A 27,560-nucleotide genomic window follows, 5' to 3' on the forward strand; every position below is an offset into this window, starting at 1 on the left:
TATGAATAATATATTTTTTTTTACGGAACTTTTATAAATATATTTTCACACCACAAAGTAATTACAGTATTCGAAAGAGACATGCAGGAAACAAAGGTACAGCCCAACCACACGCCTCCTCACAAAGAAAAGCATTATTGGACGGGACGAAACGGAACGGCGCCCCTTCGTCAAACCATTGACGCTGACATGCAACCGAAGGACCTAGCCAACGCGGCTGCGATGTGAGACCTACACGCCAGCGGCGGCCTCACCGGTACACCCTCGCCGCAGCTGCTGTTCCGCCGTCCGCATCTCTCCTCCGCGATCTCGCTCTCCTCCGGCATCGGAGGAATCTGAAGAGGATGGCGGCCCTGCCTCCTCCTGATTGCCGTCACGTCCATCTCCGGCTTGAACTTGACCGGCCCGAACATGAACATTCTCCTCCGCGACTTCGCCGACATCGCCGTGAGTGCCGTGATGTTGACCTTCGGAACCGGATTGTACTTCTTCGAGTGGAAGGGATCGGATTTCGCCAACTGGAGCGAGCTAGACCGCGGCTCCCTCTCCTCTCCCCTCAGATCTTCATCGTAACCGGAAACCTTGTGAAACGACGCCGATTTGACGGAGAAGTAGTCTCGCTTCTGGAACTCGTTCACTTGATCGGTCTCATCCTCGGAGAACTTGTTGGCGGAGAAGAAGTGGCTGTTGCTTCGGCTCAGTACGGATCTGGAATCGGGGAAGAACTCGAAGAGTTCTTGATCGGAGGAAACGCTTGGACGGGGAGTGCCGTGACGAGAGGAGTCCTGGTATCCGTAGCCGGGGATTGGGAGGTCGCACAGAGAGAGAGCGTCATCTGTGTCTCCAAAGTCATGAGAGTAGTTTTCAGAATCTGTCTTCTGCGTCTGATCTTCCATAGATGCTTCGATTACCTTGATCAGCCTGTGAGAGCAATCGAAAAGCCAATATATATATATATATATATATATAATCTGAGTTTTTGAAGAGAGATACTAAGAAAGTGAAGTAATGATCATGAGATTTGCGATGGAAATGTGGCTGCACAGTCATATATATATATATATATATAGAGAGAGAGAGAGAGAGAGAGAGAGAGAGAGAGAGAGAGGAAGGCAGAAGGCTCCTTCGACAGTGAAGCTTCAAAATGGGCTCTACTAGAAGGCTTCTAGATGGGAAGATTTTTTTATTTTGGCTTTGAATTGTGGATGGAGAAGTTGATGTGACGACGGACCCATATTTTGACGGAGTACTCCGGAGGAGAAGGAGACGCGGGAAATCTATTTATGGTGAAGGAAGCGTCACCAGAAGAATTGCTGCCACTGGTCAATGAATTGAGAGTAATGGCATGTCTATCGTATATATATATTTAAGTATTAGTGATTAATATACATATATAATCATATTGACTCTTGTAGTCTTTATTTATATTTCCTTCCTCTCTAAATGCTTTGTTATATCCCATTTGCTTATCTGATTCTTGACATCATATAACTTAAATCATTTTAATTGTGTTCTACTGCTTAGATTTAATACAAATAATAATAAAGCTCCATTCTAATCTGAGCAACATACCTTAATTTTATAGATAATATGCTCCCCATCTAATTTAGTTAGTTTTGCGTTTTGAATGAAGAGGAGGACTACAGTGGATGGATGACCCAACATGATGGTTTGGGTTGGCACGCACTACAAGAAATATTAAGCAGTGTTCTCTTTGTATTTTATTTTTAAGTTTTGAGTTTTGAATTCATTTTGAGTTTTGTGTTTTGAGATTTCTGAAAATGCATTCTCTTTGTCATTTTGAAAAATTGTTTCTCAAAACTAAAAATTGAAAACGCGTTTACTTTGTAATTTTTGAAAAATTATTTTATGTTTTTTTTTCTTTTTTATTTCTTTCCTTTTCTTCCCTTTCCTTTTTCCATTCTCCAGCGCTGCATCATCTCCGATCGGCGATTCTGTCGCTGGCGACCACCGATCAGAGCCTACCATTAGAAGCTCCACGCCAAGGGAGTTAACATACCCCAAAACCAACAAGATCCAACAGACAAATCTCCGTAGATCTAAGATCGATGGTGGCAGCTTTCAATAGAACCAGCAAGATCAACGGTGGCAATTTTTAGCGGTGGCGAGCGAGGTCGATGGCGGCTTTAGCGGTGGCAGGTGAGGTCGATGATGGCTTCAGCGGTGGCGGGCGAGGTCGATGGCAAATGCTTGCGAGAGAGAGAGAGAGCAGAGAGGAGAGTGGCAGCGACGTCGATGGCGAGGCGGTCGACGACCGATACTTGCGAGAGGGAGAGCAAAGAGGAGAGTGGCAACGACAGAAATGGCGAGGCGGTCGACGGCTGATGCTTGCTAGAGAGAGAGCAAAAAGGAGAGTGGAGATGGTGAGGTCGTTGATGCTTGCGAGAGAGAGAGAGCAAAGAGAAGAGAGAGCAGAGAGAGCAATTCTGTCGAGAATTTGGGGAGTTGGGGGGGGTTTGAGTGTTTTCCGTGTTTTTGAGTTTTCAGTGTATTTTCACTGAAAACGCCCAAAAAAACAAAATGTTGTTTTGGGTTTTCTTTACAAATTTTTTAGTTGTTTTGGAAAATGCGTTTTTGAAAATAACAAAGTAAATGTGTTTTCAGTGTTTTGAAAAATTGAAAACTCAAAATGGGCTGAAAACGCCAAAGAGAACAGGCCCTTAGTTTTTGCTATTAAAAGTTTCATAGCCAAAAGTTCAAGAAATGTCATTAAAAGATTTTAGCTACGTTTCTAAAATATCACCAAAAACATAGAAGTCATTAGCGACGTTTTTGTAAAACGTCAAAAAACGTCGCCTTATATAATCTTTTCGCTATGATTTTGGAAACGTAACTATAACTTTTATCTATGATTTTGGAAACGTAACTATAACTTTTAGTTACGATTTTGAAAACGTAGATATAACTTTTAGTTACAATTTTGGAAACGTAGCTATAACTTTTAGCTACGATTTTGAAAATGTAGCTATAACTCTTAGTTACGATTTTTTGAAACATAGCTAAAGCTTTTAACTACAATTTTGAAAGCATAGCAATAATTTTTACTTACGATTTTTTGAAACGTAGCTAGAACTTTTAGCTACAATTTTTTGGAACATTGCAAAAAGTTTAACTATGTTTTCAAAATCATCATGAACTTTTAGCTACATTTTTGAAATGTCACAAAAAATGTAGCAAAAACCCAGTCACATTACATTAATATTTAGCTACATTTTTTTTTCCATTATCCATAGCTAGAGAAAATTACAGCCAAAATTGTCTAAAACTTTTAATTACGTTTTCAAAATCGTCATGAAAAATATGTTTAGCTACGTTCTAGTAAAAAACATAGCAAATGTCGCTAATAAATTTTTTTGCTATGTTTCCCCTTTTGTGGCATGAAAGACCTTTTAGTTATGTTGTTAATTGAATGAAAGACATGTTTTGCAACGATTCTATATTTTCGTCATTATATTTAACCTGTATTAATATAAACATGAATTTCATTGAAATTTAAACAAAAAGGCACAAAATAAGAAAAATATAAACACATTAATATTTACAAATGTTCAAGTCAATAAAACACACCAATGACCATTTCAACGTCTCAATGTTCAAGTCATCAACAAAGATAACAACGTCAACACAGATGCATAACATCATTTGCCAAAAGTATACCCACTTGATGCATGAACTTCATTCAACTCCTATGAAATACTTATATCTTCATCAACCCTATGCAAAAAAAAGAAAAAAAAAATCGAAATAAGTGACTTTAAATTTCTAAATGGGAAAACACAACACAATTCACAATTTTAAGAATCTTACCATTCATCTTCAATGAAGTCATCATACTTGTCTCCAAACAGTTTTCTGAACAATAAATCATGTTTTGCCAATTGTGCACGTGTTTTTTCACTTTTGGCAATTTCAACTTCTAATGCAATCTTTAAATTGTTATTCTCCTCTTACAATCTTCTAATAGATGTTTGATTTGTGGATGTAGATGCACTTGGCTTGGGACCATAGCCTAGTCCATTAACATAACCTGACTGAGTGCCAAGGACTTGATCACATATCTCATCCTCACTAAGTTCTTTACCTTCTTCTTTTGATTTCTCCATTATCGCTTGCATATTATTTTTGTACAATTGTAAGCACAAATAATAAAAGAATTTAACTAGCACAAATATCAAAATATAAGAAAATAAGTAATCTCAACTTACATAATTTTCTTCTGTTTCTTGAGAAGACCATCCCTTACCCACCTTAAAATGAGTGATTTTATATAGCATGATCCTATCACACTATGCCCCATTTAATTCCTTTTGACCCTGTTGATTAAAAAAAAAATAAAGTTATAATGAAAAGGTAATATGGTTCAATATTAATAAATTTGAAATAACACTAATAAATCTTACATATTCATTTCGAACGACAACAAATGATTTTGAACCTTGGAAATACGTTGTTTTCATATGTGATCTACTTTGTTTTGCCTTTTCACACTGTTCTTAAATTAAGAACGAAAGAAAAAAAATTGAGTAGTTGAATATTTGTCATCAAATAACACTTGTTTATTCATATAACTTTAAGCATTTAATCTCAAAATATTCAAAGCTACACTTCTGGTTTAGACCAATTATCACACAAACTTTTCCAATTATCATCAATCAATGTTGATGGCTTGTGTTTTCTTGCTTCCTCATTAGAAGGAAAAGATTTGTAGTACTTGTGCAACTTGTAATGTTAATTTCTTGTCCTCATTTTCAATAATGAAGTAACATGTTTTGTAACTTGTGGGTCAACTTTGAGATCTACAACATTGAGTTTCATCTATAACAAAGAAAATATGTTGACTTATGCACAACTAATTGAAAAGAAAATAATTCTTAAGGATAGTAAAACTTACATCAAGTTTATCAAATGTAGGATCCAATTCATTATCTTTCTTGAATTCCTTTACATGGATAGGACATGGCAAATCATTTCAAACAATAATTCCTAATTCACTTGATAACTTTACAAATTGGACTTTGTCTAATGGACGACCTTGATTTGAATCAATATGTATATCTAACTTTCAATTCATTGTTGCATTCATTCTTTGTAAATCATGACCTCGTGTCTTACCTCTACTTCGTTTGTTAGTAACATTAGATGCTTGATTTAAAAAAAAAAAGAAAAGAAGACATATATTAGATGAAATATAAAAATGAATAATACTTTTTTATTGGTTAAAAAAAAAAGAACTATTGATTAGAAAAAACTTAAATAAAAGGCAAAAATTGCTAACCTTCACTACTTGCTTCAATGGATTGTTTTTGCTGCAACTATGTTGATGTCCCCACATGTCTAGTTGGTTTAGTATTTTCAAGTTGCAGATTGTTTGATTGTGTAACCTTGGCTTGACTCTTACTGTAACACTCGTTTTTCTCTTACAGCGTGTCACTATGCTGGGACCCAAAATATGCATAAATTATTTTTTTCTTTCTTTCTCGGTATATAACTTAAACCTTAAGTACCGAATTACAAGCAAAACCCCCAACAAATCATTAAAAATGCGGAAGCAATAATCAAAACTTGATATGGTACATAATCAATTCACTTTATTTATAACATAAGAATCCATACCATAGTTAATATCATATCCTCAATATTGAAATACATAGATACATGGAGATTCCATAATATTATAACAAGACTAATCATTAATAAAGCATAAGCTAAAACATATCCGAGTCAGCTCGCTGAATCCATCGGCCTCGCCATCACGTGCCGTCATGTCTCAACCTGCTCCTTGCCTAAGCTGCAAGTCTAAACTAGAACGTTGAATGTTCCAATGGCATAACCCATTAGAAGATGAAACTTCTAATGAGGGTCCAAAACATATATATGAATACATGATGCGATAACATGAACAACATTTGCCCCTAATGTAACTTTCCAAGCCCACCAACTCGGCACGGAATCCTAGGCAAATCTCGAACCTCTGCAGGATAAGCCTAACGTTATTCCATCATTGTCCTAGGGGAATTACGGCTACACTCTGGGGGCAACACCCCATTCCCATGCACAAACATCAATATGACAATAACATCATAACATGCAATTATCACGACTTTCCATGCAATATGACAAAATGAATATTGCATTCATAACAACATGCATATATAACAAACATATCATGAATATAAGTCCTTGCGAGAAAATCACTCACAAAACCATAGTTAGGATAGAAAAACTCACCCTTTTCCCAAAGATCAAGACATCTCGAAAAGCGCGCATCGCCTCGATATACGTGCTCAACCTCAAATCTCGTGCCAACTCTCAAAAGTTGCACCAATCACATCGTCTCAATCACCTCAATCATAAAAATGATATTTAATCACTAAATATCCTCAATATTCCATTTATTTTATTTTTCCTTCATTTTCTCTCATTTTTCCTTTTCAAAAATTTCAATAAATACCTCGAGACTATTTTCTCAAATCTAATTTCACAATAATTCATTATAGGTTATAAACTTCAAGGGAAAAATACTGGATTTAGCCGGATGTTGCGTTTTCACATAACCTATAATGAATATTTTCTCTATAAAAATACTGGACTTACCCGGATGCTGCGTTTTGCACAGACCTCCATAAAATATTTTCTCCATTTTTCAAAAAAAAGTTCAAAATTTTCGAACTACCCACGCCCCGCACGCGCTTGAACGTGCTAAGGCGAGTAGGCGCGCATGAGAGGCAACGCGTGATAGGAACGCGCCCGTCGTCTTCTCCAGCGATATGGGATTTTGATGTCGTTCGAACCCCTTCTTCAAGTCGATCAACATGGTACCATTCTTGGCTCGAAAGGAGTTTAAGAAGACCTCCGTTTGGCCGACCAAACTCTCGGATCTGCCGCCCGCCTCCATCTCTGGCGAAGCCTCGAACGGCCATAAAACCAACACTAAAACGCCTCATTTTCTCCAGAAATGATCCTTAGCCCCTGGGAAACAAAAGCCCTTTATTTTGGAGGCTCAATCGTTTGATTTCGACCTCGATTTGAAGCTTCATTTTCTTAAAACTTTTAGCCAAGCTATTGCTATTTATAGCAAAACCCGAGCCTCGAAACCCCTTTGGCCACTCAACCCATTGCCTTAGGAAGGCTTACCTACCCCAGATCGACCTCCAATCGACCTTTACCGACCACAAAAGCGAGTTGCAAGCTCGCGATAATCTGATCGAATTTTTGGTTCATTTTCGACATGGGTTGTTGTCGACCCAAACTTTTACAAAAGATGCTCCCTGACCATCCCTCGTGCCATCCCTGTGGCCAAAATCGGCCATGGCCGACTAGCCATGTGCTGGTCATTGGCTAACTTTTGGCTTTTTACAATTTGGCCCCTTAACTTTTGGGCTTTAACTTTTTGCCCTTTTTTACTTAGCCCCTGAATTTTTCATAATTGGTTTCAAGACCCTCAAGTCCTAAAACATCAATTTGACCCCTGAGGATTCCAAGAAGTCGTCGTTTTGACCCCCTTCTGGCAATTTCAAAAAATTACACTTAGGCCCGAATCTTCCTTTTGGCCTTTAATCTTTTCGTTTCTTCTTGAAACCACTAAAGGGTTGTTCCTTATGAAAAATCGAAGCCCCTCAAGCTTCCGTTGGCTTCTGGGAAGTAGTCTATAAAGATTCGATTTTGCAGCCTAATTGGCAGCTGCATTTTTGCTGTACCGAAAACTATTCTCGATCCGATTTCTTTCAACACCATAAATCCTATCTCGGGTCGTTAATGTCACGTCATTTTCCTTTGGCATCTCGACTCCAGGGCACTCCCGACAGTCGATTCAGTCATTCATACGGTAATAAATTACCCTTATACCCTCTATTTATCCTTAAATTTTATTTTTGCCCCCAAGATAAATTACCCTTGAGTGCTTTAGAATTTCTCGGGTATTACATTCACCATTCCTTTAAGAAATTTCAGCCTCGAAATTTTTATCTGACCGTTAAGGTAACTAAGACAATACATAGCTCATTACTTGAATATCTCAAATCAACCATCTATTTGATCCTCAAAAAACACCTCGATTTGTGTTCCTTACACGTCCAATGCTTACAAGCATATCGTGTTATTCACATCATTTTCCTGTTGTGGCTCTTCTCAGATGAGCACACATCTTTCAATCATTTTAAGCACGCACATCCTACCCCAAAACTTTTGAGAATGTCCACTCGTATTTCAAAAATCACAACCCTTGGGTTGACCATAATCATCAATTATAGACAATAACACTCATCAATCACACATGCTTTTCGTATCTCGTTCACCAGATCCAGCTAAACTGTTAAGCCAGCGATAAAGACAAACGATCCATTTGGCACTATGCTCATAGCCAGCAGGCCAACAAGCTTCTAACATCTGACACTCACAACTATCCACCCAGGTCTTGCGTCGGCACCTTACGGCCACACACCAGGTGATACAAAGTAGTGCAGTCGTAATCCTCAAGAAACTCTATCCACCATCGCTACCACTCGTTTAACTTCTTCTGTGAGAACCCGTACCTCAGGCTCCTCGTGGTTTGTAAGCACATCAACTGTCCCATCATTTTGGTAGTGTCTTCATAACCTTAAGAGCACATACCCTATCTGTCAGTTCCAAGTCATATATCGAGTAGTTTTCTTTGTGCCTTGGTGTAATCCACATGTAATCATTTGCTCATGTTGCACTAACACGCAATCCGATCCTTTGAGCTATCACGAGCTCTTACTGCATCTGGCAGGTCATTCTCATTAGACTCTTCTCACGAGTCCTATTATAGGTACAACTATTTCCGAAGTGTCCAACCACGACCTTCTGACAACAGCTTGCCAAAACATCTTATTTTAAAACATCTTAGCCTTCCATTTCGAAATCTGATTCGCAAAAATTTCATTTTGAACCCTATGTTGTTCCATGTTTCGAAATATAGGATCGAAACTATAATTACCCGAAAAGCCCTGAACTCAACTTTCGCTTGTCCGGATAAATTTTTTCTTTTTGCCACAATCTCCGGAATAATAAAACACATTTTTCCATAAAAAAAAAATTTCTACATTTTTTTTTCTTTTTCTTTTTTTTCCTTATTTCTTCTTTCTTCTCCTTCTTCTTTTTCTTCTTCCTTCCTTTTACCGACCCTGCGCGCGAACAACCACCAACCGCCCCCACCTTCCGACGTCGCCACCACTTCCGACGGCCGCCGCTGCCCCCTCTGCAACCGCCTCTACTAGGAAGTACTTCTTTCAACAATTCCAACAACATGTCAACAGATTTGTTGGTCCATCTATTATACACCTTCAAATGGAGCAACTTCACAACAAAAGATAAAAGAGATAATTTTGAACCACCCAAATATAATTCTTCTTGAGCTTCTTTTAAGATCTTCTCAAAACTTGATTGTGAAACTTAAGGAATATTATCATTAACATTATTATTTTCATTTATGGTCTCCGTGTAATTTCTAAAATCACCTAACATTTCATGAATGTCCTAATCTTCCTCATCATTGCAGACACCATCATCATCTACTCCATTGCCTGTTAGATATGAGCCCTAAAGACCAATTCTAGTGACACAAAGGGACTCGATCTTGTAATTCTTTAAATATTATTTAAATAGCAAATTTATGTTTTATTTAAATTGCAATATGGTTTAAATTATAAAACATACATCCATTAGAATAATAAGGAGTGGATACCATTCTTAAGCGTTAAGAATACGAGTTACAGATAATCCACAGTTCGTTATACTATAAACATGTTCCTAGTCGGAGAATTCCTAATCTGGATAATAGCAACTCGTAAAGGCCAGCACATCGTCTTCTTCCTTATTCAGTATGAGATACTGAAAGATAAGGTTGGTAAGTCTCGTGCCATTCTGTATGAGATATAAAAGGAAGATAAGTGGGTGCTCGTTACAAGAACGAGTTCACTGAATGGGACTGTTAACATTAAATCACATGGGTTATTTCTCACGGGTCAATGATTTAATGTTAGCTGCGATTTTTGCAACTAGTCCTTAGACCTAAGATGACATGGATATCTGTGTATTGGTGGATTAGAATATCAGCGATATTATGTGGTTGTTCTAATCAAGGATAATCATACGTATCTATGTGCCTGATTCAGTGATACATGAGGTATGTGTGCATCAGACATGGAATCTATTACCTCGAGATTTATGAGGAAGATATCTTATGTGATCCAATAATCACTTGACGAAAAATCCTTGGCCGAGGTAATATGATGATGGAATTTGTTCCATACGGGTTGTGTCATAATTAGTCAAGATTGATTTTAGATTTGGTGATATGACGAGATTAAGAGATTCAACCTACTGACCATGATCTCATATCTTGTCGGCATATAGGATGATAGAGAGACTGTATTGCATGATAACGTAGTAAAATGTTCACGATACTCGCTTCACAATAAATTGGGTAATCATGACATATTGTTAGATGTCACTCGTGATTTACAAGAATTAATTGTTGATTATTCTTATTACCAATTTATTTGTGAATCCAGAAAGTTCCACCCAAAAAGAAATCACTTTCAAGGAGTAAATAGATAAATTAGTAATTTTATAATTACTAATAATAGTGCATTTATTTATAAGATAAATAAGAATAATTAAATAATTATATTATGAATATAATTGTTTAATCATGAATTGGGTTGGGCCATTTGTTAGCACATTAGGCTTGGCCCAATAGCACTATTGGATTCAAGTTAACTTAAATGATTTGGGCTTGGCCCAATTACATTAAATGGAATGGGCTTGAGAAGCCCAATCCATTTAATGTATATATAAGCTCCCCATCTCTTCATTTTACTTCACTTGAGTCTTCTTGAATCACTTGAAAGTTAAGAGAGTTTTGAAGAAGTGTTCTTGAATCCAAAGAGGTAAGTTAGAAATTTTTGTGAAAAATTTCTTTATTTATCAGTCTCTTTGAAATTCTTGGATAGAAGTGATTTCGGGTGGACCGACTCAGCCTCCTACACTTGGAGGATTAAACGGCGGGAAATCTAACGGTGAAATCGGATTTCATCAAAAGAGGTAACATTTCGTTTTTGTTTCCAATTAGTTAAACCATAATTTCTGAAAAACGGGATACCTGCAAACTAAATTTTAATTTTCGCTGCGCATATGATAAGATCTATGTAATCCCAACATTGCCAACATGAGACATACTTGCACTTCTACACTCAGAGCGCTCACCATGATAAATCCATCGAGTGTAAAACTTGTCTATGCCTCAGATTAGTAGGTGATTGTACACCACAGGTTGACTTTGATTGTAAACATTTAGACAATCCACACATGGACATCGAATATCACATTCTGAACATATATGATCTTTCACAAATTTCATAAACATCTCCATGCCTTCTACATATTGAGTCAACTGTAAATATTATAGCAAAATTACCCCACATTGCAAGTGCAGTGATAAAGTACTTAAAATTTACATAAAGTATCAAAATTTGAATCAATGTAACTATTTAGAAGGCAAAAATATTGCTGGAAGATAGCAGTAAGATTAGAAGGTAAAGTCTCGCATGAATTGCATCAAATGTTCAGCTCTGAGTGAAGATGGTAAATGGGCGAGCCGAGCCGATATGGCCAGCCTCCCGCTTGGCTCACCTACAAGGAAGTAAGTCTCTCCCACAATGCACTAAAAAATATGACATTTGGCTACATTTTTTTTTTTTTGCTATGTTTATGAAAACGTAGCTATAGCCCACATTTTGCTACGTTTTTAAGTTAACGTAGCTAAATCTTTCAAATATTGGATGCAAAACTTTATGTGATGAAAAGTTTTTATTAGCTATGTTTTAAAATGTCGCCGATGCCTAAATGATAAGGCAACGTTTGGAAAATCGAAGGTAATTCTAGAGCGACCAACCAAAAACGTAGCTAATTCTATCATTAGTATTAGTTACGATTCTTGAAACGTAGCCTATACTTTCATATGAATTATCTGCGGTTTGATTTTTCTTTTAGCTACATTTTAGAAAATGTAGCTATAGTCACGTCGATTAATTTTTGGCAAACCCAATGACGAAGTGACTTGATAGGTGTTGGTATCTCTTCCATTATGTTATCATAATTATAAATTTGATCACTTATGATTCCATATGCTTTCAAGGCTGTATGACAAAGTGACTTGATATATGCAGGTATCTCCTTCTTGCATGCCACATGACATTAGCTTTCTAATCAAGGTACAAAGATTGTCATTCACATGTGAACCTTATAAGAAGGGATACACATCCGCTGACAATCTGAGATAACATAACACCTTAATATTGTCTTGTATATAGCTGTGATTTGAGTGAGTGTGATGTAGCTTTAGCCACATCTTTTAGTTTCAACTCATATATTCTAATTGTGGATTGTCATATCTGAAATCATGATGACCAAATCCGTCATCATGACTCCGGACAAAGAATGTAACTACTATCATTATATTGTCATGGTAGATTCCAACAGTAGCCTTAGAACTTAGACCACACTGGCTTAAGCAGACCAATTATCACTCTGGACAAGTTAAGTTCCCTTTCAGTTTGGCGAATTTGGGCGCTGATCTGGGTAGATCTAGAGACAGAGAGTTTGGAGGATCTAGGCAATTGGTTTGGGGGATTTGGGCGCTGATCTGGGCGGATCTAGAGACAGAGAGTTTGGGGGCGCTGATCTGGGCGGATCTAGAGACAGAGAGTTTGGGGGATTTAGGCGATGGGTTATGGTGATTTGGGTGTTGATCTAGACGGATCTAGAGATAGAGAGTTTGGGGGATCTAGGCGATGTGTTTGGGGATTTGGGCGTTGATCTGGGCGGATCTAGAGACAGAGAGTTTGGGGGATCTAAGCAAAGCCCACACAACATACATATATAGGTTTTTGTTCATAAACTTACCAACAAAGGCGGTTGAGACAAGCGGTGGAGGATGCAACAGAAGAGGTAAGGAGGCTACAATCGAGCTAATCTAGGAGGCGGCAAAGGAGATTCAACAGAGGGAAAAAGGAAGATGAAGGGAATATGCCAAGGGAAAGAGGCGGGGCATCTCCCACCTCTTTAATTATTTTTTAATTAATTAATAATATTATTTTCTATTAAAAAAATATTTTTAAAATTAACTTATTAAATATTTTTAATAGTGTATTTATTTTTAATAGTATTATTTTTCATTTAAATAATTTTCTACAAATCTATATTGAAGGTGATCGATACTTGGTTTTATGGGCATAGAATTCGCATACGGTATCCGTCTTCAGCCCATAATATATTCTTTTGGGGTAGCTCAACGAGCCAAATTGACCTAATAGCTTTCCTGCTATTATTATCGTGTTTTATACATTTGAAATTGCCTTTTATAATTTTTTACGATTTCTTTATTTTACGTTTAGGTTATGCTTTTATTTTGAGCCTATTCTGTAAGGTCTAGCCTATTTAGAATCTGTAGCCTGTTAGCGCATCGTATTTAAACATTTTTTCATTCATTGTTTACCCCTAACATTGGTGATTATGTTATTTATTTGTTAGAAAGATGATAGCTGAATGTTGTTGATAGAAGATATGCTGAATTTGTCATCTCTTTCTTATGTCATTTATTTTTAAAGACAGGTATTATTTTCCTTCACTATAATGCTCTTCGTTCTCTTCATTGGAATTTTTTTACTTTCAATTACCTACGATTTTCTAAATGTTACCTTATCATTTAGGTATTGCCGACATTTTAAAACGTAGCTAATAAAAACTTTTCATCACATAAAGTTGTCTCTAATATTTGAAAGATTTAACTAGGTTAACTTAAAAACGTAGCAAAATTTGAACTATTAGTTATGAAAGTATAGATTACGTTTCAAAACATAGCTACATTAACATTTTAATTTCAATTATCCCGCCCATCTTTTCTAAAAAAATTAAAAATAAGAAAATAATAGAACTATTCGCTACATTACGCAAAAAAACATAGCTACATGTTAACTGTTGGCCACGTTTTAAAAAATATATAGCTAAAAAAAATGAGCAAAGTTTGCATTTATTTTCAATGCCCCTACCCATATTTCCTCTAAAAAAAAAAAAATACAATAAACTGACTATTAGCTACGTTTTCGAAAACGTAGTAAAAAAAAAAGAAAATTAATCGACATGACTATAGTTACGTTTTCTAAAATGTAGTTAAAAAAAGAATTAAACCGCAGATAATTCATATGAAATTATAGGCTACGTTTCAAGAATCTTAGCTAATACTAATGATAGAATTAGCTACGTTTTTTCTTGGTTGTTCTAGAATTACCTACGATTTTCCAAACGTTGCCTTCTCATTTAGGTATCAACGACGTTTTAAAACGTAGCTAATAAAAACTTTTCATCACATAAAATTTTGCATCCAATATTTGAAAGATTTAACTACGTCAACTTAAAAATGTAGCAAAATGTGGACTATTAGCTACGTTTTTATAAACGTAGCAAAAAACAAAATTTAACCAAATGTCATATTTTTTGTAGTGACGTATGCAACCTTCTAAACCAACCAATACCTAAAAACCTAGAAAACAAGCCAACTAGATAGTAAATAAATCAGTCAAAAGAGGAAGAGAGAGAAGCTCTCAACCCAACAAAGCTAAATAAATTGGTGTGGTTGGTAGAGCTGACATTGGGCTAGGGCTACAGCCTAGGGCCCACAACTAAGGGGAGCCCAAGTTTTTTTTAAAGTCTTTGTATATATGCGTAGGTACATGTGATGATTGTTTTTGTTTCTGCAATATCTCAAAATTTGAAAATAAATAATAATTATTCAACCGGTGTTTGAGGACATTATTGAATATTTGAGAATTTAATAGGAGGTATTTATTTACGTGGTTTGAGGAAAATAAGGAATTAAAGTTAATTAATTAAATTATTTGGTTGATAATTATTAATTAATGTATTTGTGGTAATTATTGAATATGTGTGGGTTAAAAGGAAATATTAATTTATTTGGGTATTTGGTGAATTAAGAAAAATGTTTAATTATGTAATTTTGAGGAAATAGGAAATTTAGGTTTAATTAATTTAATTGGGAGTATTTATGAAATAGGAGAATAAATTAAATTGGTGGAATTTTGAAAATGTCCGGGAAATAAGAAGGAAATAGAAAATCGGGCATATGGGCAATTAAAGGAGGTGTGCCGGTGCTGCAACGCGGCAGCCGCTGGTGGCCTCTCTCTTTTGGCTTTTTAAAGCCCGATTTTAAAGGCATTCGGCCAAGGAATTTGGCAGGGAGCAGAGAAAGAAAAACAGAGAGAAGAAGGCGCATGAGAGGGAATTTTGGGAGAAATTAAAGATTCATTCTCTTTATTTTTTAGTTTTGAGTTTTGAATTTATTTTTAATTTTTTATTTTGATAGTTTATTTTTAAAAAATTAAAAAAGTGTTCTCTTTGTCATTTTAAAAAATTATTTCTCAAAATAAGAAATTAGAAAACGCGTTTTCTTTCAAATTTTGAAAATATTTTTTTAATAATATTTTATTCAATAAATTTGATTATTCAATAAATTATAAATATTTAATGTTAATATATTATTAAAAAATATATACATTTTAAAGTTAATGAATTTTGTAATATTTTTTTCCATTACAATAATAAAATATAAATCAATAAATAAATAAATATATTTTGAGTTTAGAGCTTGTTTTGGATGAAAACATTCAAAATAACTTTTTGTTGTTTTGAATTTTCTTTATATATATATTTTTTATTTTCAAAAATATATTTTTAAAAATAGCAAAAAGAACGCGTTTTCATTATTTTAGAAAATTGAAAACTAAAAATAACTTGAAAATAGTAAAGAGAACGCAACTTAAGCGTTTAATCAAGTTTTAATTAGCCAGGTACAAATGCGTGTTAATTAATCTGTACAGTTGGAATTTAATTTTGAGTCCAATTTTATTAATTTTGGAAGTTATTCTATTTTACAGCGTGTATTAATTTGGTGATATTCAAGCTTGGAAACGCTGTAAATAACTAAATCCAGGCAAGTTCTCCTCTACCCTTGCGATCTCTTTCCATTGGGGGAACCCCTTGTCTTCCCTCAATTCATTTCGATTTCGCGTATTAATTATATAAATTAATGATTTTATTGGCGTGATTTAATTTAAAATAAATATGAGATTTATTGGGATTTTATTTGCAGTGCGCTTACGTGAGATTATAGACGATTAAATTATTTATATTACACGGTTAGATTTAATTAATGTAAGACATAATTTTATTAATTGCTAGGAAACGTTTTACTTCGCAGCAGGAGTGCAAGAAAAGGCCGTGTAAAGACAAGTTCCTAACCCTCTCCTCGTGTTCTTTAATTCGCGTGAGAGATTTCGTAATTTCTCATATTTTATCATCTCCCTTACTCTAATTCGGCACCTAGCCTTATTTCTTGAATTATTATTCATTTATTTTAATTTAAATAAATCTGAGACTTCTAGAATTTTATTCGTTGATTGCTTACGGGGGTTTGTATCGCCCCCACTCCTTTTGGAAATAATGTTGAACCAGCCTGGGAACTAGGTTCCTAGACGTGCGGGTTTATTTACGATTTTATCGGGTTTATTTACAGTTTTTCTCGGATTTATTTATAGTTCGGTTAGAGTTATCGAGCAGTAGGGCAGGGGTCGGTTGTTGGTGACATTGGGTATACTATTGTACGGCCCTGAAGTGGACCGTCGGGTGGACACTCTTAGTCATTGGACGTTGACCGGTGCCGGGCACTGCTAACTAGCTCTACCAGTATGTGATTTACTGCACGTTTAGATTTATTATATTATTGTTCATGATTTGATATGCACATGGGTGCGGGTTGCATGTTAGGGTATTCATTTATTGAATATGCCTGGACACAGACATTCTAGTTTGGTTAGGTTGCATCTGGCATAAGCATATGCATCGCGTGTGGTTTACTATGTGGGCGGAGCATAACCTGATGCCTGGATGTATGGGCGCCGGTGTATCACGTTGATGCTCACTACGCCATTGCATTATTATGTGCATTGCATGGTTACCGGTAGATATTAGTTCTCGGACGGGAGTACCGTTCTGAGGGAGCCTATGGCTCAGGTGTCGGGAGTACCGACATGGACGGGTGACGGGAGTACCGACCCGGGATGACGCGCACAGATTTGCTGGAGGTATTTGATACCGTCCAGGACAGCGACAGATTCGTATGGGACTTAGGTGTTGTATGTCTTGTGTGAGCCCCAATGACCAGTATGTGCTTTTATTATACTATACTATTGTGTTGTAACGTCTCATGGCTTGTGTGTACATGGGGGTGTATTCTAGAGAGAGTTTTCTGGATATGTTCAACCTTCAGCATTTCTTTCCTTATGCTTGTTGAGTCTCTCGACTCACTTTGTTTCCATTATTCCAGGTAGTGGCAACGTGGGCCATCGCAAGGAGTCATCTTCTAGCGGTAGAGTCGGTATGGTGTACATGCAGTCTTGTCAATCCCTATCAACTTTGATGTCTGAGTAGGGTTTACTCTATTATTTTGTACTGTGCCAGGTCTTTTCTCGAGTCTCGTGTATGTCGGTACAAGAGTCTATGTTTATTTATTTATCATGTGACCGCTGGGCTAGCGAGATACCCGTAGTACATGCATGTGTTTAGCTTCGCTTCCGTTGTTCTTACTTTTGTGTATGCATGACAGGGTGGTTTTGGTCTTGTGTTTCATTCTTTTTCTCTTCCGTAGGTGCTCCCGTTCGGGTAGTCCGGGTGGTTGTGGATATCCGGGCGGGGGTGCTTACAGTTTCAATTAATTGTCAAGAATAAAAGGAAGATTAATGAGACCCCAAAATATTCTTTCTTATCTTCTATAAATTCTTATAATTTTAATAAAATTAATTAGTTGATAATTTTTATTTTTTTATTTAATTTATATAAAAAAATACACTTTGAAAAAATTTGCCCTGAGGACGGACTGTCTTGGATGGCTCAAGTTATCTACTTCAATTTTGGTTCTATTTTTCAATTTAATTGACATATGATCATATATGAATTAGATGGTCGAGTTTACAAATACGATTTGTGTAAGTCCATTGTTTTTATAGTGCCTGTTTAATATTTGGTGTATTATATTTTATCGTGTTGTATTCTAAAAATAATATTTATAAAGTATATAATATTTGATATCTAAATGTAATGTTAATTATGCTTGTATTCGTTAAAACACATTCTATATATATACTTGGTCGATATTTTATTATTATTATTATGCTGCATATCTATAAAATAGCTAAAGAAGTATAATATTAAATAATTATTTCAAAAAGTATGAAAATTTGGTCTTCTTTTCAATTTGATCACTAAATTTCAATTTCTTGCAAAGTAATAACAAAATTTTAAAATGTTTTGTAATGTGGTCACTAAAGTAATTTTTTGATGGCTCCTAGCCGAAATTGTTGACATGGCGATAATGTGGCGCTGACATGGCGATGATATGGCCATTGCCACATTAGCAATTTTGGCGACAAATTGTTGAAAAATCACTTTACTGACCATATTGCAAAATATTTTAAAGTTTTATAATCACTTCGCAAAGAATTGAAATTTAGTGATCAAATTACAAAAGACACCAAAGTTTTGTGACCTTTGATGTGATGTACCCAATAGATGAAGTTATTTTTGGCTTTTACTTCTGATCTACAACTCTAAAATATTCTGGACTAAAATTTTTCAAGTTTCCTGCTTTGGGATCTTAATTCTATTAGAATTACTAAACTAATCTCTCAGTACAAATGCATTTTATTTATTTATTTTTTTGATTTGTGTTGACTTTTATTTTCCAGGTTCTTGCTGTGCATAAGTAGTAGAGGAAGAAAGCGTAAGCAGCAAAAAAAGAAAGTAAGAAAGAAAGACGTTTGGAGATAAATTTTTAAAGTGTCTAATTTTTAACTATTTTCATTTTAGAATTTAATGTTGCTATCAATATTACATGTATTGGTTTTATGTACTAGTCACATTCAAAATAGTTGAAGATTGTGGCTGGCATTAATTTAATTTAATTTTATGTGTTTAATTGAAAGATTTTGAAGTTATGTATTGTATTTTAAATTTTATCTAAATTGTAAGGGTTGGTGTAGGTTTAGAAAAAAATATTATTCCCAAAAATAGAGATTTTTATTTTTTATTTTGGGCTACGAAATTGAATTTAGTGATATCATAATAGTTTATTAGTTGTATATAGAATTAACTATGAAAATTTAATTTTTGATTACAAAAATATTGGTAGAGAAAATTAATTTGCTACAAAAATTGGTATGTGAATATCAAGTTGCTACGAAAATTGGTATGTGAAAATTAATTTGCTACGAAAATTTATTACGAAAATTGGTATATGAAAATCAATTTACTACAAAAATTGGCGCGATTAACTACAATTTGTTGTAGTTAAAAATAAGTGTTTTCTCTATGATTTGACATTCATAGTAAAAGCTATGTTATTTGTTATGAAAATTAACATCATCACCTACGAAAATCGGTATAATTAGCTACAATATATATCGTAGTATAAAACTAATGCTTTTTCTACGTTTACCTGACTGTAGCGAAAAATGTATTATTCTCTATGAAACCTTAAATCGTAGCTAAATACTATTAGTTACGAGACTTTGGTTATGATTCACGCTATGAATAAAATTTTGTAGCTGATTGATTTTTGTTACGAAAATTGAATTTTTAACTAAAAAAAATTTCATAGAGAAAACTAAAATTTGTTGTAATGATAATATTTACTGGTAACTAATATATAAACTTAACTTTTGATTTACGTATATTCTTCTATAGGTTTTTTGGGTACTTTAAAGCATTATGTGCGCAATAAAGCTTGGCCTGAAGGTTCGATTGTAGAAACATGTGTCAAGTGAATGTTTGACATTTTGTATAATGTATTTACGTAAAATTGAAACACAATTTAATAGAGAAGAGTGTAACTTTGATATTGACCAAAATGGTGGATTGTCAGTGATGATGCGGAGCCGATCACCTTCTTCTGTCTCGAACCAAGTACCTGCAAAAAGGGTGGGGACTTGCTCCCTATGATCCCTCCGACGCTCAAGTCAGTTCATAGGGTTTTTGAGGAGTATAATAGTAATGGAAAAATAATATATGAGTCCCTTAGGAGTCAGCTCCTCCTACCTGTAGAGGTTGCCCTCTATTTATAGATGTCCCGTGGCCTTTCCCTTAGGAGATAAGATATATTTCAAAAGGAGAGGTTGATCCCCTTTCCATGGGGAGAAAAGATAATATTCCCTAATAGAGATAATTCTTGGGATATTTAAAGATATCATTGGTTGACTTAATCTTCTTCTTTATCTCTTTCCAGTTCAAAATCATAATAAAGATTATAAAGATAAGCGGAGCTCCTAAGTCTTGACACGTGGCGATCGCATATTGGTCTTTACTGGCATACATGGCTCCGAGTTAATGGTAACCTCCCAGGGGTAGTACAGTAAAATTGCCCTCTGTAAATATTCCCTCATCAGTCAGTATTTTCACAAAAATTTAGACCACTTGGAGTATGCAAATATGTGGAGTTAACTCATGAGGAGCTTGAGATGGATCATTGGTACATTTTGAACAATTGCGAGGAAATATACCCATATGTTGAGTAAGTGTATATCCATATGTTCTAGTTTGCTTCAGTCTCCAACTAATAGTCAACAATAATCATGTTTTTCTTATTTAGGGAGTACAAAGAGGAACTTAAAAAGGAAAGTATAACAAACTTGGAACAAAGGCATAACGAAACTTTTCCTCTATGGTTTAGAAAACGAGTAAGTGACTCACATTCTCAATGTTATAAGAATGTCTAAAGTTCATGGTTGATTGGTTTTTTTTTTTTTTTGCATTTTTTATGTTGCAGATAGTTTAATTGTATAATCGTAAATCTCTTGAAGCAACTGAAGCATTGTGTTCCTTAGCATGTGGGCTTCACATTTCTGGAAAAAAGTATACATGATGCATTGTTAATGGAGTTAGATTTCATACAAAAGACATAGACAGTCGCCTTAGAAGTTAAAATAGTGGGGTCGTCGTTGAAAGAAACCATAAGGATGATTTTATTGACTTTTATGGTGTAGTTTCTGAAATTATTGAGTTAGATTACATCAAGGAAATGAAGTGTGTTCTATTTAAGTGTAAATGGTTTGATCTTGGTGATAAACGAACGGGTATAAAAGTTGATGGAAAGATCACTAGTATTAATGTTAGTGACAATCAATATGAAAATGATCCTTTCATGATCGGTGTGGTTGGTTGGCTCAAGTCCAATTTTTTTTTTTTTTTTTTCGTCTACTTCTATTTTGGTTCTATTTTTAAATTTGATTGACATATATATGATCATATATATGAATTAGATGGTCGAGTTTACAAATACGATTTGTGTAAGTCCATTGTTTTTATAGCGCCTGTTTAATATTTGGTGTATTATATTTTATTGTGTTGTATTCTAAAAATAATATTTATAAAGTATATAATATTTGATATCTAAATGTAATGTTAATTATGCTTGTATTCGTTAAAACACATTCTATATATATACTTGATTGATATTTTATTATTATTATTATGCTGCATATCTATAAAATAGCTAAAGAAGTATAATATTAAATAATTATTTAAAAAAGTGGCTTAATTATTTCAATTAGGTTGGTTAGTTGGGTTCTATTTTGTGATTGATCGTCTATATTGGAACGACACGAGTAACGTTGTTAACCATCCATATTTGAAAATTAATTTTAATGTTAAAACTATATATATATAGTCTCCCTCCCTCTTGTTATTCTGTAACATAAATTATTATTATAAACATAACAATAGTAATATATATATATATAGTCATAACAAAAAATTTCCAACAGACCAGAAAAATAAATATTTCTAAAAATTATCTTTGCCGTTATTATATAACTATCTATAATTATATATATCATCCTTCTTAATATTAATAAATCAAGTAAATTATTAAAAAAATACTCTACTAACTAGTTTCATTTTAATTATGAAATGTTGTTAGTCCTCGTTTAAGTTTACCATACCATCAATTGTCAATGTGGGAAGTTAGGTGGCCATAACTCTTTTGAAAAAGTCTTGAGAGCTAGATAGTCTTACCAACTGGCTTACTGAATGGGGATAAAATGATGAAACTATCCCATTCACTTTGCAAATTTGCAAAGTGAGCCACCGCCCTGCTCCCTCGTCTCTCTTCCCATGGTTGTTGCCTTCGCCTTGTCTTACTACCATGCTGCCACCGCCTCGCCTTGTCTCCATCACCTCGTTGCCATCACCACTTTGTCTAGTCGATCATCGTTGCTGTCGACGTTTGATTTCGGCCGACCGTGATTCATTTTGGGCCGCGGTGAGTCAATCCAAAAATACCGAGAAGGAAGGAAGAAAACCCCTCCCCCCCTAAAGTTCCAAGCGTGTACACCAGAATCTTTTACGTGGTTCGGCCAGAACGATGCCTAGTCCACGGCCGCCATCCGATTATTCTCCCAGAGTGGCGGTATCTGATTATTATTTTTTCTTGTCCTCCTTGCCCCTCATGGTCTCTTTTATTCTCATTTATCTTGAGGGGCTTTTACAATCTAGATAATATATAAAAATACAGTGTTTGTATAATGGGGGACAAACAGTTCTTACCGCCTTCGCAAGACCGGGAGTGGGATCCTCATTACGAGGGGCATGGGCTGTTACAGATAAAGTGATCGGACCCTACCTCTGACTTCTCAGCAGCTTTGCCGCTCATGCGAGCTGGAGGTTTTAGGCCAGCGACCTGGATGGGCTAGCGATCTGAAGGATATTTCAGGAGCTTGTTAGTCGATTGCTCCGAGCTCGTTGGGGGATTACCGGGAGCTCGCCATATGCTCACTTTACGAGTTCCGGATCTTTGGTGGAGGCTGGACCTTACTTGACGAGGTCGTCCGGGCCTTCTTGGCCTTGGGTGATTGGGCCGGTCTATCGGACCGAGTCTGGCCCATGCGGGGTGATACGGGAAATACATATAACAGTTGCATTTTCACTTTACAAATTTGTAAAATGAGCAAGGACAATTTCGTCATTTTACCCCATTCAGTAAGGTTGCCGGTAAGGCTGTCTGACCCTGTAGAACAACTCAATTCTTTCACTTAATTGCCACGCGTACCTCTCTTTATTATATGTCCAACATCTCCTCCATACCATCCTTCTGTCACATCATCGTCGTAACCCCTCTCTCTCTCTCTCTCCCCACAATAGTTTCTACACCAAAATCTAAGTGATATGGGATTATAACATTATGCATATATGTTAAATTTATAAAAAAAAAAATGATTTTTTTGGTAATTGTAGATAGAATCATAATTGTTTGGAATGTGATGATGATTGGAAGTTAAGAGTTAGATCATAATTATATGTAGGTGTGAAATCTTAGCTAGACTTAGTCTTACATTATTTTAAGTCTCAACAGTGATCAATTTCCAACCATAAACCTATCATTTTATTATAATAGTTAGTGATAGACATGCTTTCTTGTTTAGTGGAAGTTACTTAAAACTTTTAACTCTAAACTAGAGTAATATCTTTCTTCTTAGAGTAGGCTTGTTGCAGTGTTTCTCATATGACTCTTGCAGTTGAGAGGAATATCATATTTTAGCTAACTTCTAGTTTTATGGAGTTTCATAGCCATTAAATAATCGTAGAATCCTCTTCATCCCATGTCTTGAATCCTGAGTATTCGATGCTTGGGCTAGTGCCAGTGCCAGTGCCAGTTAGGTGATCCATCTTCTCTCGGCCCTTGAGGAAGGTTTCGACGGTTTAATTCTATTACAAGTAGAGGGAATGTAGGGCAATTAAGGCCAACAAAAAGAAGCCCAGAAGAAAAGAAAGGCTTTGATAACATAAAGAATTTCTTAGTAAAATTTCTTTCTCATTTATTGGCAAGAGAGCTATACATTATAAAAAAAAAAAAACTACTCTAAATATAGAAAAAAAATCTAATTATAAGGAAAGTATCAATCTATACTAAATATGAACAGAATTCTAATTGTAAGAAAAGTATCAATCTAGGGAAAAATAAATAAAAAGAAATACATAATTAAATAGATAGATTTCTAAACTAAAGCAATTTCTAAATTTAAAATAAAAAATCCATGAGTAATTTCAACAATCGTAACTGTTCTTTCCTGGCCAAAGGGAGCGGGTCGAAGAGAGGATTGCAACAGTAGGGAGCGGGCTCCGACGACAAGTCTATCCAGGGGGCAGCTGGCACCTGCAAACACTTCGACGCTCGAGTGAGTGAGAGAGTAAAGAAATGGCAGTATATCGGTAGGTCAGAGAGCAGAACATACTTTAGTTCTAAAAGGAGCTAGTTGATATAGGAGGATGAGACATCATCTTACATGCATGCATTATGCGTTTGCAAGTGATGGGACTAAGTATCTGGCCCCGGTGAGGGTTCCCAAGTGATAGCATGATGTTGACGTGACTCTCATTAATGTGGATGGGATCCGCCATTAATGAGGATGAGATTTGGGGCGGACGAATACCCAATAGAGACTGCAATGATGTTGTTGCAGGTTAGTGCAAGGCTAAGATGGGGTCTAGATTGGGCCATGAGAAATGGGCCAGATTGGACCATAAGGAATAGGCCGAGATTGGACCGTGAGAAATGGGCTAAGATTGGGCTCAGGCGGTCTAGTAACAGAATTGTTTGACACAAGATATGACAAGTTCTTTCAAAATGTGAAGGATATTACCAGAAAATTACTAGGATAAGGCTAATTTGTGTCCCATAGCAAACTTGGTTTGTTTTTCAAAAAATCACTTGAAAGAGAAATGTTAAATTTATCAAGTTGATTTTTTAGTAAATGACAATTATTTGGTTTGTGATAATGATTCCTTGGTAGAATTGGATCATAACTATAGAGAGTTGGTGTATTCATATTTTATGAGGTACTTTTTTTTTTTTTTAACAAAATCAATTTACCAAGTTAAGTGTTTGCAGGTGTTAACCACCCCACCACGAGATCGTCGCTGGATCGTGGCATTCCACTGCCATCACAACTAGTCCAATCAACCTCGTTGGGTCAGAAAGAACATTTAGCACCCACCGTAAAAACTTACCTATCTCACACGTCGAATCGCTATAGTCTTCTATGCAAACTATCCATGGTCAAAACCAAATATTACAACAATATGGCCCCAAATCAGGAAGATCAAAAACAAACAAACATCAACTGGAGAATCCGGCAATGATGGAGACCTTCATTCGAATCATTCGATAGCTCCAGGACCAATTTGCTGAGTTAACCAGCAACCAATAGCACGAGTAGCACAATGAGTGGGTTGACGAAGACGCAGATGTTAGCCGTCAACAATGGCTCTAGACCACCCATACTCTTGCTCCTCTATCATTAGTATCTTTCTATACTCCGAGTTACCCCTTTTCAAAGTTCATTATGTTTGTTTCTTGTCAGAAGGATTCCACATTCTTGACACATTGAAGTTGTATGACAAAACCTCCTGCCCCAGAACACTTAATAATATTCAATTCTATGATGTTGTTAAGCGGAGGACATGATATTTTTTAATTGTTTATAAATAAATTACTTAATATAAATTTATTATACATGTTTAAATTTTCAAATGAGTTATATGATTTTAGGCCAAGACAATTTCCAGCCAAAAGTGTTTGAATTATTATAAGGTAGGTAGGACAAAAGATTTCCTTGCTAACCAACGCGATCCCTTCCGTCAATTAGTAAATTATATTCTTATATAACTAGCAAAGCCTAATTATAAAAGAATATATATATATATATATTTTTAAAAATATATATAATTTTTTAAACATCAAAATAAGTTATATAACTATAAAAAATGTCATTTGTTGTATCATAGGAATAATATATATATTTTTTACGGAACTTTTATAAATATATTTTCACACCACAAAGTAATTACAGTATTCGTAAGAGACATGCACGAAACAAAGGTACAGCCCAACCACACGCCTCCTCACAAACAAAAGCATTATTGGACGGGACGAATCGTCAAACCATTGACGCTGACATGCAACCGAAGGACCTAACCAACACGGCTGCGATGTGAGACCTACACGCCAGCGGTGGCCTCCCCGGTACACCCTCCCCGCAGCTGCTGTTCCGCCGTCCGCATCTCTCCTCCGCGATCTCGCTCTCCTCCGGCATCGGAGGAATCTGAAGAGGATGGCGGCCCTGCCTCCTCCTGATTGCCGTCACGTCCATCTCCGGCTTGAACTTGACCGGCCCGAACATGAACATTCTCCTCCGCGACTTCGCCGACATCGCCGTGAGTGCTGTGATGTTGACCTTCGGAACCGGATTGTACTTCTTCGAGTGGAAGGGATCGGATTTCGCCAACTGGAGCGAGCTAGACCGCGGCTCCCTCTCCTCTCCCCTCAGATCTTCATCGTAACTGGAAACCTTGTGAAACGACGCCGATTTGACGGAGAAGTAGTCTCGCTTCTGGAACTCGTTCACTTGATCGGTCTCATCCTCGGAGAACTTGTTGGGGGAGAAGAAGTGGCTGTTGCTTCGGCTCAGTACGGATCTGAAATCGGGGAAGAACTCGAAGAGTTCTTGATCGGAGGAAACGCTTGGACGGGGAGTGCCGTGACGAGAGGAGTCCTGGTATCCGTAGCCGGGGATTGGGAGGTCGCACAGAGAGAGAGCGTCATCTGTGTCTCCAAAGTCATGAGAGTAGTTTTCAGAATCTGTCTTCTGCGTCTGATCTTCCATAGATGCTTCGATTACCTTGATCAGCCTGTGAGAGCAATCGAAAAGCCAATATATATATATATATATAATCTGAGTTTTTGAAGAGAGATACTAAGAAAGTGAAGTAATGATCATGAGATTTGCGATGGAAATGTGGCTGCACAGTCATATATATATATATATATATAGAGAGAGAGAGAGAGAGAGAGAGAGAGAGGAAGAGGAAGGCAGAAGGCTCCTTCGACAGTGAAGCTTCAAAATGGGCTCTACTAGAAGGCTTCTAGATGGGAAGATTTTTTTATTTTGGCTTTGAATTGTGGATGGAGAAGTTGATGTGACGACGGACCCATATTTTGACGGAGTACTCCGGAGGAAGGAGTTGGAGGAGAAGGAGACGCGGGAAATCTATTTTTGGTGAAGGAAGCGTACGTTACTAGAAGAATTGCGGCCACTGGTCAATGAATTGAGAGTAATGGCACGTCTATCATATATATTTAAGTATTAGTAATTAATATATACATATATAATCATTCATAATTTTTTAAACAAATATCATAAGTATGTCTGACTCTTTCAGCCTTGATATACCCTAAAAATTACACATGCATTCGATTAGGAAGCACATCCAAGTAATGGAGTAAAAATGAGTTTTAATCGGGATGAAAAGGCAAGGGAGATATTCAACACCAAGCGAGTGAAGACCCACTCGATCATATGACCGAGACCGAGTGGGTGTGAATCACTCCGTCATTTGAC

At 35.9% G+C, this 27,560-nt stretch overlaps 1 protein-coding gene across 1 annotated transcript; it reads right to left on the minus strand.

Moving 5' to 3' along the window:
- On the minus strand, positions 1-27,031 carry LOC127805507 (uncharacterized). Its single transcript, XM_052342268.1, has 2 exons — positions 26,511-27,031; positions 1-581 (listed from the first exon to the last, which is right to left on the minus strand). The coding sequence occupies exons 1-2, from the start codon at positions 26,823-26,825 to the stop codon at positions 171-173; spliced, it is 726 nt and encodes a 241-aa protein (XP_052198228.1). The 5' UTR covers positions 26,826-27,031; the 3' UTR covers positions 1-170.
- Between the last annotated feature and the right edge of the window lie 529 nt (positions 27,032-27,560).

The sequence above is a fragment of the Diospyros lotus genome, chromosome 7, assembly GCF_014633365.1.
Source record: "Diospyros lotus cultivar Yz01 chromosome 7, ASM1463336v1, whole genome shotgun sequence".
In the NCBI taxonomy this organism is placed as follows: Eukaryota; Viridiplantae; Streptophyta; class Magnoliopsida; order Ericales; family Ebenaceae; genus Diospyros; species Diospyros lotus.

What these genes read in the sequence shown, in the direction of transcription:
- LOC127805507 (XM_052342268.1), bottom strand. Translation starts at nt 26,825, where the DNA reads ATGGAAGATCAGACGCAGAAGACAGATTCTGAAAACTACTCTCATGAC. An exon ending in AATCGGCGTCGTTTCACAAG is followed by an intron (nt 582 to 26,510) that starts GTTTCCAGTTAC and finishes TCGTTTCACAAG; the next exon opens with GTTTCCGGTTACGATGAAGA.